The sequence below is a fragment of the Aquarana catesbeiana genome, linkage group LG12 (genome assembly GCF_042186555.1).
Source record: "Aquarana catesbeiana isolate 2022-GZ linkage group LG12, ASM4218655v1, whole genome shotgun sequence".
In the NCBI taxonomy this organism is placed as follows: Eukaryota; Metazoa; Chordata; class Amphibia; order Anura; family Ranidae; genus Aquarana; species Aquarana catesbeiana.
In genome coordinates, this window is record NC_133335.1 from 838,775 (window position 1) to 855,386 (window position 16,612).

Here is a 16,612-nt window from a genome sequence, read left to right on the forward strand (position 1 = left end):
AGCACTTACAGTGGTGGACACAGGACCTCCTTCCCATACAGTGGCCCTTGGTTCGGAGGATTGAGGTGCTGAGGCTGGTTGCGCCATGGTCACCTTCCATTCCTGGGTGTATTCTGGTTGGAGGACTGATACCGTACACCCCATCCCCCCCTCACATGTGGTTGTGTCACTTCTCTTACCTGTGATTTATTGGAGGACATTTGCTGGTAGAGATGGAGGAAGTGAGAGTGTTAATCCTCGCAGCACAGCAATCAAACATTTGGGGGGAGACCCAGGCCAGGACCTGCCAATGTTTTAGGATTTCAGGACAATGATCTGCTGACACTGGGGCTAACCAAAGTCTGAAGGTCCTTGACCACCCATAACCAGGACCAGCCATCATATGGGTGCCCCAGAAACTAAGTTTTGAGTTGTTACAAAGTTCAACCAACAAAGAAAAGAAATACGCTTGGTGGTCCTGGGAACTATGTCCTGATGACCCCCCCCCGCCTCCCGCTAATTTTTGGGGTTCCTGGTACTGCAGGGTTGAATTCTGTAGACCTGTTGTGTGCTCAAGTAGAAGAGATGATGCAATAGGTGAAAATAGTTCCCCATCTGTAAGAAGAGACTAGCCCTATCCTGGTGGTGGGGTGGGGGCAGTGCCGGGTCACGCGGTGGGGGGGGTGTTCACAGAAGCGGGTGAGATAAAACCTGGGAAGAGACATGTGCTCAAAGCTTTATCTGACTGAAACCGAAACTAGAAGACTCTGAAAACTTCTCTTTCCTATCCACATGTGTGGATGAGGGGGGGGTCCTTTATGTGCGCTATAGGTGGAAGGATGCCCCCCCCCGGTGTGTGCGCTCCATAGGTAGAATGAGGGGGCCCCCTGGTGTGTGCTCTATAGGTGGAAGAAGTCTCCCCCGGTGTGTGCTCTATGGGTGGAAGGAGGGCTCCCCGGTGTGTGCGCTCTATAGGTGAAAGGAGGGCCCCCCCCGGTGTGTGCGCTCTATAGGTGGAAGGACCCCCCCCCCCCGGTGTGTGCGCTCTATAGGTGGAAGGAGGGCCCCCCGGTCCTGATGTGTGTACTCTATAGGTGGAAGGAGGGCCCCCGGTGTGTACTCTATAGGTAGAAGGAGGGCCCCCCACCCCCCGTGTATTGGAAATCTGTTAGTATGACCTTCCTCTCTCTGTATCCTGCAGGGGGGTGGAGGGAGCAGCACTGTGTCTCTGCCAGAAACGCTGCTTTTTGTCTCCACCTTGGATGGAAGTCTCCATGCCGTCAGCAAGAGGACCGGAACTATCAAGTGGACATTGAAAGAAGGTGAGAGAGTCGGTGCATGTGTCTCCTGTGTCTGTAGAGCTGTATGGTAAAAAGCGGAGTGACATGCTGCAGTGCGGAGGGGAGCGGGGTACAGGGCGTGGGGGAGCGGGGTACAGGGCGTGGGGGAGCGGTGTGCAGGGCGTGGGTGGGAGGGGTGTGATGGGGTGCAGGGCGTGGGTGGGAGGGGTGTGACGGGGTGCAGGGCGTGGGGGGGAGCGGTGTGACGGGGTGCAGGGTGTGGGGGGGAGCGGTGTGATGGGGTGCAGGGCGTGGGGGGGAGCGGTGTAACGGGGTGGGGGGGGCAGCGGTGTGATGGGGTGCAGGGCGGGGGAGAGCAGTGTGACTGGGTGCAGGGCGGGGGAGAGCGGTGTGACTGGGTGCAGGGCGGGGGAGAGCGGTGTGACTGGGTGCAGGGCGGGGGAAAGCGGTGTGACTGGGTGCAGGGCGGGGGAGAGCGGTGTGACTGGGTGCAGGGCGGGGGGCAGCGGTGTGACTGGGTGCAGGGCGGGGGGCAGCGGTGTGACTGGGTGCAGGGCGGGGGGCAGCGGTGTGACGGGGTGCAGAGCGGGGGAGAGCGGTGTGACTGGGTGCAGGGCGGGGGAGAGCGGTGTGACTGGGTGCAGGGCGGGGGAGAGCGGTGTGACTGGGTGCAGGGCGGGGGAGAGCGGTGTGACTGGGTGCAGGGCGGGGGAGAGCGGTGTGACTGGGTGCAGGGCGGGGGAGAGCGGTGTGACTGGGTGCAGGGCGGGGGAGAGCGGTGTGACTGGGTGCAGGGCGGGGGAGAGCGGTGTGACTGGGTGCAGGGCGGGGGAGAGCGGTGTGACTGGGTGCAGGGCGGGGGAGAGCGGTGTGACTGGGTGCAGGGCGGGGGAGAGCGGTGTGACTGGGTGCAGGGCGGGGGAGAGCGGTGTGACTGGGTGCAGGGCGGGGGGCAGCGGTGTGACGGGGTGCAGAGCGGGGGAGAGCGGTGTGACGGGGTGCAGAGCAGGGGGGGAGTGGTGTGACGGGGTGCAGGGCTTGGGGGAGCGGTGTGACATGCTGCATTGCCGAGGGGAGCGGGGTACGGGGTGTGGGGCAGCAGTGTGACGGGGTGCAGGACGGGGGGAGGGAGCAGTGTGACTGGGTGCAGGGCAGGGGGGAGCGGTGTGACGGGGTGCAGAGCGGGGGGGAGCGGTGTGACGGGGGGCAGGGTACAGGGCGGGGGGGAGCGGTGTGATGGGGGGCAGTGAGTGCAGGGTGAGGTGGGGGGGACAGAGGTACAGTGGGGGGGGGGGGCCAGAGGCGCAGTGAGGGGGGGGGCCAGAGGCGCAGTGAGGGGGGGCCAGACGCGCAGTGAGGGGGGGGCCAGACGCGCAGTGAGGGGGGGGGCAGAGGCGCAGTGAGGGGGGGGGGGCAGAGGCACAGTGAGGGGGAGGGACACAGAGGTGCAGCTTATAAATGGAAATCTTTCTTTTGGGTGTATTCTCTGCTCTTCTCTATAGATGAGGATCCATTGACCTCAATCTAATATCTTCTCTTTTCTTGCAGATCCGGTGCTGCAGGTCCCCACACATGTGGAAGAGTAAGTTCCCACTTTGTGTACACTGAATAGAGCGCCACCTGCAGGTTACATGTACAGTGCCTGTAAAAAGTATTCATACCCCTTGAAATTCCCCACATTTTGTTACAACCAGAAAACATAAATGTATTTTATTGGGATTTTATGTGATAGACCAACACAAAGTGGCACATAATTGTGAAGTGGAAGGAAAATGATAAATGATACAAATAAATATGTGAAAAGTGTGGGGGGAGGACATTTGTATGGCGCCCCCCGGAATCAATACTTTGTTGAACCCCCTTTCTCTACAAGTCTTTTTGGGGATGTCTCTACCAGCTTTGCACATCTAGAGAGGACATTTCTGCCCATTCTTCTTCTTTGTAAAATATCTCAAGCTCTGTCAGATTGGATGGAGAGCGTCTGTGAACAGCAATTTTCAAGTCTTGCCACAGATTCTCAATGTGATTTAGGTCTGGACTGTGACTGGGCCATTCTAACACATGAATATGCTTTGATCTAAACCATTCCATTGTAGCTCTGGCTGGATGTTTCGGGTCGTTGTCCTGCTGGAAGGTGAACCTCCGCCCCAGTCTCAAGTCTTTTGTAGACTCTAACAGGTTTTCTTCTAAGATTGTCCTGTATTTGTCTCCATCCATCTTCCCATCAACTCTGACCAGCTTCCCTGTCCCTGCTGAAGAAAATCATCCCCACCACATGATGCTGCCACCACCATGTTTCACGGTGGGGATGGTGTGTTCAGGGTGATGTGCAGTGATAGTTTTCCCCACACATAGCGTTTTGCTTTTAGGCCATAAAGTTGAATTTTGGTCTCCTCTGACCAGATCACCTTCTTCCACATGTTTGCTGTGTCCTCCACATGGCTTCTCACAAACTACAAACAGGACTTCTTATGACTTTCTTTCTCCAATGTCTTTCTTCTTGTCACTCTTCCATAAAGGGCAGATTTGTGGAGAACACAACTGTGACAGACCGAGCCGGGACAGAGGCTGTTGGAGAGGACTGAATGCAAGCCTGTTGCCTTTTGATTATGGGCCCTGGCATTTGGGGGAATGGTGCTCTCTGTGAGCTGTATGCCTGGGGACCCTGGGGTTGGTGTTACTTTGGATTCAGCTCCATGTCCCCCCAAAACACACAGACTCTGGAACCCTTTATATGCCATATTAGAATGATAAGACTGAATTATACTGTTGGGACACATCCTGTGAGGAGATGCTGGTGTCATCCACTCCAACTACCTGTGTTTATGTTAATGGAATGAGCTGATCACATTGTCCTCTATACAATGTAGGAGACGGGACGACTCCTATTGGAGCTGCTGCTATTGTGAGAAAATGTCCTGTGATAATTAACTCAGTCTTGGCAAAAGGTCATGTCTCAATCACCTAGGCTGTATAAAGGATTAGTTAATTAGCTCATGTTAATTAGGTTACAGTTGTATTGTTAGAGGAGGTTCCAACGGCATATAAAGTCTTGTCATTTTGATTCTAAATAAAAATAGTTCATGGTAGCAACAAGCAAGTGTCGCCTTGTTTTGTGCTCAGAGAGGTTGGAATATCTGATATCTGTATACAGACTGGGAGGAAGTGGTATATGACGGAAGCACTCAAGCGGAGTGTGGGACGTTCCGTGACATTGGTGGCAAGCAGCGGGACGCTTTCTGCAGTCTGGGACATCCAAACTTCCATCTGGATCCAAGGTCCAGATAGCAGGAGAGGAGAGGTACAGATACCAGGAGAGGAGAGATACCAGCCGCCATGGATGAGGAATTCAGAAGGAGGTTGCGAGAGATGCAGATACAGTACAGAGGACCAGTATCGGAGCAGGTCCTGCTGGGATGGTGTGATTCTATTCGCTGTAAACTCTGGAAGGATGCATTAGCCCGTGAGCAGCGACACCAGGGAAAAGTTCTCCCCTCCATCGAGGAAAGGTACTGGTCGCAGTACAGACTGCGGGTGAGGTTTTTGGGAGAAAAACCACACAAGGAGCAGACAGCTGAATTAAGCAGGCTGGTCTGGGCAGAGAAAAAACTGGATGAGAGCTACAGAGCCCTCCGGTGGCATGTATCCCAAGCATGTCCCTGGATAGCAAATGACAGTCCAACGGAAGGCTTAAGCTACGGCGGCTTGGGACTGTTGTATGTGAAGCTGACAGGGGGACTCTAACTTTGGGAGTGATTTGGAGTGGCGGGTGGACGAAATCATGGATTTCAGAGAAGGGCCACTGAACATTTCGGAAGTGCACTGGGCACTGGAAGATTTTGAGTTTCTGGCCGTTCAGGAATGGGAGCTAGAGATCGCCTACAGACGGCTGCTAGACATTGCTGAGTGCCAGGGCTGGGCTCCCTTTGCCTGGGACTATCAGGAAATACCAGCTGACAACCCTGAAATCCTGGCTGAAGAGTCGGCAATGTGGCAGAGTAATAGTGTGCTTTGCCAACCTGCCCCCACAGCTATGGAGGCGGAGGTCTTATGGCGGATGCAGCAAGTGCTGACTGACCTTGATGATCCTGTTTCTGCATGGGATGATCTTGGATGGAGGAATGTGCCTGTCCAGCAGCATGCCAGAGAATCTGCAGTGGAAAATCTGGAGATTGCCATCCCTAAACCTGAAGTGCTGACAACCGGGCAGAGCTCTGCTAACCCCTGCCCAGCACTGATAGCATCTTCTGGATTCCATGGACAGGAGATGGTGAACCTCCATCCCCAGACACCAGTTGCAGAGACAGGGGATTTGATAGACTTTTCTGCTGAGGAAGAACCATCGGGTGAGCCCCCAGCAGAAGAGTTGGGATTAGGGCCAAACTTCATTGCGCTCTGCTCAGCACTGATGGCATCTTCTGAGTTCCATGGACAGGAGATGGTGAACCTCTATCCCCAGACATCAGTTGCAGAGACAGGGGATTTGATAGACTTTCCTGCTGAGGAAGAACAACCTGATGAGCCTCCAGCAGAAGAGCTGTTATCAGGGCCAAAGTTCACTGTGTTCTGCTCAGCACCAACAGTGGCTTCGGCCTTCTTGAGAGAGGAGGTAGTCGGCCTTTCTCCCACAACACTGACAGGGGCATGTGATTTTCTCCAAGCGTCTTCCAGGACAGCCCATGAGACCTTGGGCTCCTCCTACCAGGACAGGAAACACGCCACCCCCACCAGATAAAAGGGCGGTCCTCCAGGCCCATGTCAGTTATTTGTGTTTCCTCCGGACGGGGGGTAACATGTTCATGGAACCTGCTCCCATAGGCCTTATAAGCAGGGGCTTTGTATGGCTTTTTTCTGGGGCATATCACTTACCTCTTCCTCTGCCAGAAGCAGCACACCGCTGGGGAGGTTGGCTGTGTTGCTGTTCTCTGTCCTCAGTGCCTGGAGAGGGCCAGGACCGGTGTGAGGTCGTGCCCCTAGCGCAGTGCATTGCACTCTAGCTCAGCTGAGCTTCGGTTGTCCTTCCCTGCCGACAGCCTGGCTGATCTGAGCAAGGAATGGAGGAAGCCGCAGCATTCGAGGGGGCGGAGCTATTGCGCTCCAAGCTGGCCCACAGGAAGTGCCTGGAGAGGGTTACTTCCGGGGCATATGACATCATCATCGGGCGCCGGAGACGAGGTTCCAGTCTTCATAAACGGCGCGAACAGAGAACGCTGGCTGCTGGTGTTTCTTGGTGGTAAGCAGCCAGGCTGTGGATGACCAAGAGGGGCAGAATGGATCCTCCTGCAGTACCTGCACAGGCAGCGGATGCAGTTCCCAACACCAGCACCTCACAGGTAAGCCTGGGGTGTTCTGTCACCACCTTGCTATCCCTGTGAGTGTTCCCTCCCCCTCCCCCCTCTGTAGTAGTGGGTGTAAGGGGACACATTTCCTCCCTCCTGCACGTGGTGTTACGGAGTGATTGTGTGGCTTTAATTACATTGTGGGTCATTTATTTTGTCTTGCAGACCAAGACTCAGGACAAGGCCCAAGCGCAGCCACTTAAAAGGAAATGTGCGGTTTGCGCAAACAAATTGAGCTCCTCATGGAGCAAAGCAGTTTGTCGCACCTGTATAGAAGGCCTAGTAAAGGATGACCCGGTTGCCTCTTGCCAGAAGATGCTTACTTCTGTTAGGGATGAGCTTGCGTCCACCTTCAGTTCCTTTAGAACGCTTATTGACAAGCTCCAGACTCCAGCAGAGAGTCCGTCTTCACTGAAGGCGTCAGTAAGCACTCCGCAGCAGGCAGAGAGTGAAGACTCTGAGGCTGAGGTCAGATCTACCCGTTCTTCTCTGGAAGAATCAGGGTCAGATACAGAGCCCAGAGATAGAGAATCCACTCGAGGCTCAAGATTTAAGTTATCTGTTGAGGATGTAGATGACTTATTAAAGGCTATCTATACTACCCTTGAATTAAAAGAGGAAGAGGTTCAGTTATCCAAACATGATCTTATGTATAAAGGATTATATAAGAGAAAATCAAGAGTGTTTCCAGATGGGATAATCCTGAGAGAAAACCATTCTTCTCTAGTAACCTAAAAAGGAGGTTTCCTTTTGATGAGGACACTGCGCAGCCATGGAATAAGAATCCCAAGTTAGACGCACCTCTTTCAAAAGTTTCAAAAAACTCGGACCTGGCGTTTGATGATATGGGTACGCTTAAGGATCCGATGGACAAGAGGGGGGATATTTTTCTCCACAGAGCCTGGGACTCAGCAGTTGGAAACCTGAAACCAGCTTTGGCTTCCACTTGTGTGGCCAGAAATCTGGAGGTTTGGTTGACTCAGATTCAGTCACATCTGTCAGCAGGTACCTCCAGAGAGCAAATTTTAAAGTCTTTTCCTCTCCTATTTCAGGCAGTGGGTTTTTTGGCAGATTCTTCCGCTGAGTCGGTAAGAATGTCAGCCAGGACTTCGGCTCTAGTGAACTCGGCCAGGAGAAGCCTTTGGCTTAAGACCTGGTCAGGGGACTCGGCCTCCAAGTTGCGCCTTTGTGGCCTTCCTTTAACTGGCGATCATTTATTTGGCCCAGGTCTACAGGAGGCACTGGAACGCACGGCTGATAAGAAAAAGGCGTTTCCAGAGAAAAAGAGAGTTCAGACAGCCAGAAATTTTTTTTCGTGGCCAAAACAGGCAACAGAGTCCTAGAGAAAAGGACAGCAGGCCGAAAAAGCATTGGACTGGGCACAAAGGCAGAGGCAAAGGGGGAGTGCTATTTAACCCTCCTCAACAGCCCGCCAAGCCGCAGTGACTTGTGTTCCCCGGTGGGAGGGAGATTGAGGGCCTTCATCCCACAGTGGGCAGCAGTCACTCTGAGCCCCTTCGTCCTGGACCTAGTGACCAACGGGTACAGGCTGGAGTTTGTTCACCAACCACCAGAACGTTTGGTCACATTTCCTCCACAAGATCGGGAGAAAGCGAGGGCTCTGGGTCTCCAGATCGGAGACTTATTAGATCAAAAAGTCCTGATTCCTGTTCCTCGATCGGAGCGGGGCAAGGGATTCTATTCCCATGTATTTGTGGTCAGAAAGCCGGCAGGAAAGTTTCGACTTATCCTGAATCTCCGGACCTTTAAACAAGTCCATCAGATACAAGCATTTCCGTATGGAGACAGTTTTTACAATCAAAAACCTACTATACCCAAACTGCTTTATGGCCACGTTGGACTTAAGGGATGCTTATCTTCACATCCCTATCCATCCAGCCTTCCAAAAGTTTTTGAGATTGGCAGTGAAGACGGGTATGGGGACCCGACATTTTCAATTTCAGGCCCTCCCCTTCGGTCTTTCCTCAGCCCCACGCATCTTTACGAAGGTGTTGGGGGAAGTGCTGGCTCCTCTAAGATTAAAGGCAATAACGGTTATCCCTTACTTAGACGACCTCCTGATAGTGGCAAAATCATACCAAAGGCTGTTGGAAGATCTCCAGGCTGTACAGGACTTCTTACAGTCCCTAGGCTGGCTAATAAACAAAGAAAAATCGTCCTTGATTCCGGCCCAGAAAGTAACTTATCTGGGTTACGATTTTTGCTCCGTGAACCAAAGAGTTTTTCTTCCTCAGGAGAAGATTACCAAAGTGTTCCAGACTATGTCAACATTGCAGACCAACCAGTCGGTCTCTCTGAGACAGGTGTCGAGGGCAGTGGGTCTTATGACCTCATGTTTTCCCGCAGTAACATGGGCGAGACTCCGTCAGCGTCCGTTACAAAGGTTTCTTTTAAGAAACTGGGACGGGGACGTAAGGTCCCTGGAGTCAAGGATCTGGCTTCCCGACAGGATAAAAAGAAGCCTGTGGTGGTGGAGAGCTGGTCAGCACCTAGCAGGAGGTCTCCCATGGTCCTTTCCCATTTCCCGAAGGATTACCACGGATGTGAGTTCCTGGGGATGGGGGGCCCACCTCAGCAATGCAGTAGCACAAGGAGAGTGGTCCCCAGAGGAGGCAAGGGCCTCATCCAATCAAAGAGAGCTGCTTGCAGTCCAGAGAGCCCTCCAGTCTTTTCAGATGGAGATCAGGGGTCACAACCTCCAAATCCTGTCAGACAATATAGCGACAGTCGCGTATATCAACAAGCAGGGAGGCACGAGAAGCCGGAGGCTTCAGTCCATTGCCCAGGAGATCCTTTCATGGGCAGAGGGGAATCTAGCCTCCATTTCTGCTGTACACCTGAAGGGGAAAAACAATTGCCTGGCAGATTATCTCAGCCGTCACAGGATAGACCGAGACAACTGGTCCCTTCATCCCGAAGTCTTTGCAGACCTCACCAAGAGATGGGGTTATCCGGTAGCGGATTTGTTCGCAAACCGAAACAACCGCAAGATGGAGATATTCTTTTCCATGAACCCGGCAGACCAAGCCTTGGGGATCGATGCTCTGGCGAACCCGTGGCCTTCAGGCCTATGTTATGCCTTTCCGCCAATCAGGCTGATTCCAGAAGTCCTCCGGAAGTTTCGGCTGGAAGAGACAGATCTGATTCTAATTGCCCCGTTTTGGCCCAAGAGGCCATGGTTTTCCCTGCTACAGTCTCTGGTTTCAGAGCCTCCGTGGAGTCTTCCGAAAAGGGAAGACCTATTATTGCAGGGTCCAGTATCACACCCTCAGGTGGTTTCCTTAAACTTGACGGCCTGGTATCTGAAGAAAAGATACTAAGCGCCCAAGGGTTCTCTGACAAAGTAGTCAGGACTCTCGTTAATTGCAGGAAGCCAGTTACTAGAGCCATATATTCCAAAGTTTGGAAAAGGTTTAACTCATGGTTATCTGAAAATGATAGATTAACTCATGATATTCCGTCTATTTTGGAATTTTTCCAAGAGGGTGTCGACAAAGGTCTTTCTGTTAGTACCTTAAAGGTACAGGCGGCAGCTATTAGTGTGTTCCTCCAGTTTTCTCTCCTGGAAAATCCCACTATAGCCAGATTTTTCAAATCTATCTAGGGCCAGACCAGTAGTAGTGAGAAGTTGTCCAACTTGGGATCTGTCCCTAGTACTTCAAACTCTGGTAGAATTTCCGTTTGAACCTCTGGAAAGTATGTCAGTTAAGTTACTTACATTAAAAACTGTGTTCCTTATAGCTGTTACCTCAGCTCGTAGGGTAAGTGAGTTGCAGGCTCTATCAGTTAGGGAGCCCTTCCTCACGATTTTTGAGGATCGAGTTGTGTTACGAACCGATCCAGGTTTTTTGCCCAAGGTGGCAAGTACATTCCACCGATCTCAGAACATTGTATTGCCAACCTTTTGTAGTTCGCCACAGGGCGACTTAGAAAGAAAATTTAGTTTTCTAGATGTAAGAAGGATTCTCTTGGTCTATCTTGAGGTCACGAAGACCTTTAGGAAAACTGATGCCTTGTTTGTCCTCTTTTCTGGAGTTCACAAGGGGAATAGTGCATCTAAAGCCACATTGGCTAGATGGATAAAGCAAGCCATCTTGGAAGCTTACAAAATTAGGGAGGTCCCTACACCTTTTGTTACTGCGCACTCAACTAGAGCCTTGTCTACGTCTTGGGCTGAGAGGGCTGATGCCTCACCGGAACAAATTTGCAGGGCTGCCACTTGGTCCAGTTACTCGACCTTCATTAAACATTATCGCCTGGATCTCCTATCAGCTCAGGAGCAGGCGTTTGGTCGTAAGGTCCTTCAGGCAGTTGTCCCTCCCTAGACTGGTAAGTTCTGGCTCATCGTCTCATGGGCTGTCCTGGAAGACGCTTGGAGAAAAGCTGAGTTAGACTTACCGGTAACTCCTTTTCTGAGAGTCTTCCAGGACAGCCGGATTCCCACCCGGTATTGTCTGAAGTTATGTGTATTATGCATATGTTTTGCAGGGTCCTACGGTTCTTGAGAATACTGACATGGGCCTGGAGGACCGCCCTTTTATCTGGTGGGGGTGACGTGTTTCCTGTCCTGGTAGGAGGAGCCCAAGGTCTCATGGGCTGTCCTGGAAGACTCTCAGAAAAGGAGTTACCGGTAAGTCTAACTCAGCTTTTCTGCCAGCAGCATCTATGGAGTTATAACAAACTTCTCCAGCTGAAGATCTGGTAACTGAACAGAGGGTCCAAGACCTTTGTCCCACACTTTTACCAATTCCAGAGACTGGGGATTTAATAGACGTTTCTGTAGAGGAGGAACCACCTATCAAATCCCCAGCAGAAGTGCTGGCAACCGGACAGAGGGTCCAAGACCTCTGCCCCACACCTGCAGCAATTGTGGAGGCCCAAGTTGAGGAGGTGGCAGTCTATCGCGATCTGCAGATCAGGATCCAAGGAGAGAATGCAGTCATCACCTCACAACTGCAGCTTGATCTGGTGTCGGTTGATGGGGCTTCAGTCCCCACCTGTATACCCCAGGGATGCTGGGCAGTCAGCCCAGATCCCCAACAGCAGGATGGAGTGAGCCCAGCCACCCTGTCTTCTCTCCAGCGGTAGAAAGGATTCCAGGGAGAAGGTCCAGTCCAGGCCTCTCCCCAGCGGCAGATATGTTCTCTGAGAGAGGCAGAGGTTGGCTGGGTGAGTAATACTCTGTTTGGAATAATTTGTTTGGGGTACTGTGTGGGTACAGGCAGTAGAGGACTGGAACTATGGACTAACTTCGGAGTCAACCCGTCTGGGGTCGCCTCCTGTGTTAGTCTCCTGCCGAAAGTGGAGAAATGTGACAGACCTAGCCGGGACAGAGGCTGTTGGAGAGGACTGAATGCAAGCCTGTTGCCTTTTGATTATGGGCCCTAGTCTTTGGGGGAATGGTGCTCTCTGTGAGCTGTATGCCTGGGGACCCTGGGGTTGGTGTTACTTTGGATTCAGCTCCATGTCCCCCCAAAACACAGACTCTGGAACCCTTTATATGCCATATTAGAATAAGACTGAATTATACTGTTGGGACACATCCTGTGAGGAGATGCTGGTGTCATCCACTCCAACTACCTGTGTTTATGTTAATTGAATGAGCTGATCACATTGTCCTCTATACAATGTAGGAGATGGGACGACTCCTATTGGAGCTGCTGCTATTGTGAGAAAATGTCCTGTGATAATGAACTCAGTCTGGGCAAAAAGGTCATGTCTTAGGCTGTGGCTATGACGGAAGCACTCAAGCAGAGTGTGGGACGTTCTGTGACAACGACTAATAGTTGTCCTGTGGACAGATTCTCCCACCTGAGCTGTGGATCTCTGCAGCTCCTCCAGAGTTACCATGGACCTCTTGGCTCTTCTCTGATGAATGCTCTCCTTGCCCGGCCGGTCAGTTTAGGTGGACGGCCATGTCTTGGTAGGTTTGCAGTTGTGCCATACTCTTTCCATTTTCCGATGATGGATTGAACAGAGCTCCGTGAGATGTTCAAAGCTAGGGAGATTTTTTATTAACCTAACCCTGCTTTATACTTCTCCACAACTTTATCCCTGACCTGTCTGGTGTGTTCCTTGGCCTTCATGATGCTGTTTGTTCACTAAGGTTCTCTAACAAACCTCTGAGGGCTTCACAGAACAGCTGTATTTATACTGAGATTAAATGACACACAGGTGGACTCTATTTACTAATCAGGTGACTTCTGAAGGCAATTGGTTCCACTAGATTTTAGTTAGGGGTATCAGAGTAAAGGGGGCTGAATACAAATGTCCCCCCCCCCCACACACTTTTCACATATTTATTTGTATCATTTATCATTTTCCTTCCACTTCACAATTATGTGACACTTTGTGTTGGTCCATCACATAAAATCCCAATAAAATACATTTACATGTTTTTGGTTGTAACAAAATGTGAGGAATCTCAAGGGAGAAGGTGTATATTGTGGAGATGAGCAGCCTGGGGAAGGAATGTGTCCAGGTCTGTAGATATCATATTCCCGGGGGGTGGGGGGGGTGTCTGGTCTCTGTCCCCCAACCCCACCCACCCCCTCCCCCCGTGTACGGTGTCATGTCTGACTTCTCTCTCCTCTCCAGGCCAGCCTTCCTCCCTGATCCCAATGATGGAAGTCTCTACACCCTGGGCAGTAAACATAGCGAGGGGCTGACGGTAAGATTCTGCAAGGAGTGGGGGGTCACACGAGGTAGAGGTGGCGATCGGTGTCAGGGTAATGGGAGGGGCCCTCACATGGGGGCGGTGTCAGGGTAATGGCAGGGCCCCTCACATGGGGGCGATGTCAGGGTAATGGCAGGGGCTGTCACATGGGGGCGGTGTCGGGGTAATGGGAGGGGCCGTCACGCGGGGTGGGCCCGGTGTCAGGGTAATGGGAGGGGCTGTCACATGGGGGGGAGGTGGGCCGGTGTCAGGGTAATGGGAGGGGCCATCACACATGGTGGGTGTAGGCCAGTGTCAGGGTAATGGGAGGGGCCGTCACACATGGTGGGTGTAGGCCAGTGTCAGGGTAATGGGAGGGGCCGTCACACTGAGGGGGGGTCACATCTTGTCCCTTTTGTATATTTGCAGAAGCTTCCCTTCACTATCCCAGAGCTGGTCCAGGCCTCTCCATGTCGCAGCTCGGATGGAATACTGTATATGGGTGAGTGGGGCGGGGGGGGGGGGGGGTTAGTGTGGGAAGTCCTCCTGTATCTGTATTCTCCTGTGACTGTCCCCCTTTAATATGAAGAGGATGGGGGCAGATTGTATGCAGCATGTGAATGAGGTGCACAATCCGTCACCAGGTAGGAATGTGATTGGTGCAGATGGGGATGAGGTCGGCATATATATGTGATCAGTGATTGGACGGCCCCATATATTGGATGCAGACATTGGTGGGTCTCCTGTGTGATGTCATGAAGTGGGTGTGGACATGGGATGTGTGATCAGTGATTGGACGACCTCATATATTGGATGCAGACATTGGTGGGTCTCCTGTGTGATGTCATGAAGTGGGTGTGGACATGGGATGTGTGATCAGTGATTGGATGCAGACATTGGTGGGTCTCCTGTGTGATGTCATGACGTGGGTGTGGACATGGGATGTGTGATCAGTAATTGGATGCAGACATTGGTGGGTCTCCTGTGTGATGTCATGAAGTGGGTGTGGACATAGGGTGTGTGATCAGTGATTGGACGGCTTCATATATTGGATGTAGACATTGGTGGGTCTCCTCGATGATGTCATGAAGTGGGTGTAGACCTCTGTGGTTGTTCTCCATACAGGGAAGAAGCAGGACGTTTGGTATGTTGTTGATCTGATAACGGGGGAGAAGCAGCAGACTCTGACCTCGTCCTTCGCAGAGAGTGTCTGTCCGTCCACCACACTGCTGTACCTGGGCAGGACAGGTGAGTCCCTCTGTCTTCATCTGTGATGTCACCATTAGTGGATGATGTCATGACTCTAGATAACGCAGGCCTCCAGTGATATAAAGCTGCACTCCATAGTCTGGTCACCCCCGGGATTTGGACATTGGGGATTCCCCTCGCCGCCCACCATCCCCCCCTGCAGTGACCCCGGAAGGTCATTGCCTCCCACTTCCTGACTTGTAGCTTGGATCTATAAAAGAAAATGGCAGACCACCTGTAGATAACTCCATGCAGCCGATCACACCCCAGGTATGGAGGCAGCTGATTGGCTGTGTGGGGTGGGTCCCGTGGTGTGGAGGCAGCTGATTGGCTGTGTGGGGTGGGTGCCGTGGTGTGGAGGCAGCTGATTGGCTGTGTGGGGTGGGTGCCGTGGTGTGGAGGCAGCTGATTGGCTGTGTGGGGTGGGTGCCGGGGTGTGGAGGCAGCTGATTGGCTGGCTGTGTGGGGTGGGTCCCGGGGTGTGGAGGCAGCTTTGTGTGTGGGTCCCGGGGTGTGGAGGCAGCTGATTGGCTGCGTGGGGTGGGTCCCGGGGTGTGGAGGCAGCTGATTGGCTGCGTGGGGTGGGTCCCGGGGTGTGGAGGCAGCTGATTGGCTGCGTGGGGTGGGTCCCGGGGTGTGGAGGCAGCTGATTGGCTGCGTGGGGTGGGTCCCGGGGTGTGGAGGCAGCTGATTGGCTGCGTGGGGTGGGTCCCGGGGTGTGGAGGCAGCTGTGTGGGTGGGTCCCGGAGTATGGAGGCAGCTGATTGGCTGTGTGGGGTGGGTGCCATGGTATGGAGGCAGCTGTATGGGTGGGTCCCGGGGTATGGAGGCAGCTGATTGGCTGTGTGGGGTGGGTCCCGGGGTGTGGAGGCAGCTGATTGGGTGGGTCCCGGTATGAGGAATGATGTTTTGTATTGCAGAGTATACAATCACCATGTATGACACGAAGAATAAGGAACTGCGCTGGAACGCCACCTACTATGACTATGCCGCCCCCCTGCCTGACGAGGGCACCGATTACAGTAAGCTCCGGTTGAAGCTGTCTGGTTTTGGGGAGGGGGCGTTGTTTCTTCATAGAAGGGGTTGTGATTTGGGTCTCTCTTGTAGAAATGTCTCACTTTGTGTCCAATGGGGACGGTCTGGTGGTGACGGTAGACAGCGATTCGGGGGACGTCCTGTGGATCCAGAATTACGCCTCTCCGGTGGTGGCGCTGTACATCTGGCAGAGGGAAGGCCTCAGGAAGGTCCTACACACCAATGTGGGGGTGGAGACGCTGCGCTATCTCACCTTCATGTCCGGGGAGGTGGGCCGTATCACCAAGTGGAAGTATCCCTTCCCCAAAGAAACCGAGACCAAAAGTCAGCTGATGTGAGTGACAACCTTTCCATTCCAGGATAGGAGGGGACACAGGAAGGGGCGGAGCCTCACTGGTCACATGTCTCTTGTTTTATCTCCAGGCCGACTCTGTATGTGGGCAAGTATTCTAGCAGCCTGTACGCCTCGTCCTCCCTGGTGCATGAAGGGGTCACTGTGGTGGTAAGTGTCCCTCTGTGTGACTTTACAAAGTAACCAATCAGAGCTCCCCAAGCCGTAGGGATGACTGTATGTCTTGTCTGTAGCCCAGAGGAAGAGCAATCCCCCTGCTGGATGGACCCACCAGAGATGGGGTGACCATAGAGGAGAACGGAGAGTGTGAGTTCACCCCCAGCACCGATCTGAAGACTCTCCCTGGGGGCAAAGGGAAAGACAAGCTGAATTACTGGAGGAACCATTGGCTGTTAATAGGTATGAACTCTGCCCCCTGCTGGGCACATCTAGTACTACTAGTAGCTTCCCCTCCTTTATAATGTGTGACCGGCAGTGTCGGGGCCCGGACTGTTCTAGGGGGCGCCCTTAGGAACCATAGAGAACCCCCAATGACAGAAGAAGGCTTCACAGGTGTGTGGCGGGAGTTCATATTCCACATATCTGATTGGCTGCCATAGGTAAAGTGCATTGGCCATTACTATCATGTGTTTCTTAAGACTCTTCATACCTGAGCAGCAACATAAACATACACCCCCCCCAA

At 52.9% G+C, this 16,612-nt stretch overlaps 1 protein-coding gene across 1 annotated transcript in view; it reads left to right on the forward strand.

The window, feature by feature from the left end:
- Positions 1-1,180: 1,180 nt before the first annotated feature.
- ERN1 (endoplasmic reticulum to nucleus signaling 1) overlaps positions 1,181-16,612 on the forward strand; it is a gene marked incomplete at its 5' end in the record, with an annotated part of 35,105 nt that continues 19,673 nt past the window's right edge. The window contains 9 exon segments of the mRNA XM_073607075.1: positions 1,181-1,301; positions 2,829-2,862; positions 13,238-13,310; positions 13,725-13,797; positions 14,421-14,543; positions 15,464-15,565; positions 15,651-15,912; positions 16,002-16,080; positions 16,164-16,329. Of these exon segments, the coding sequence (XP_073463176.1) occupies positions 1,181-1,301; positions 2,829-2,862; positions 13,238-13,310; positions 13,725-13,797; positions 14,421-14,543; positions 15,464-15,565; positions 15,651-15,912; positions 16,002-16,080; positions 16,164-16,329 (1,033 nt within the window).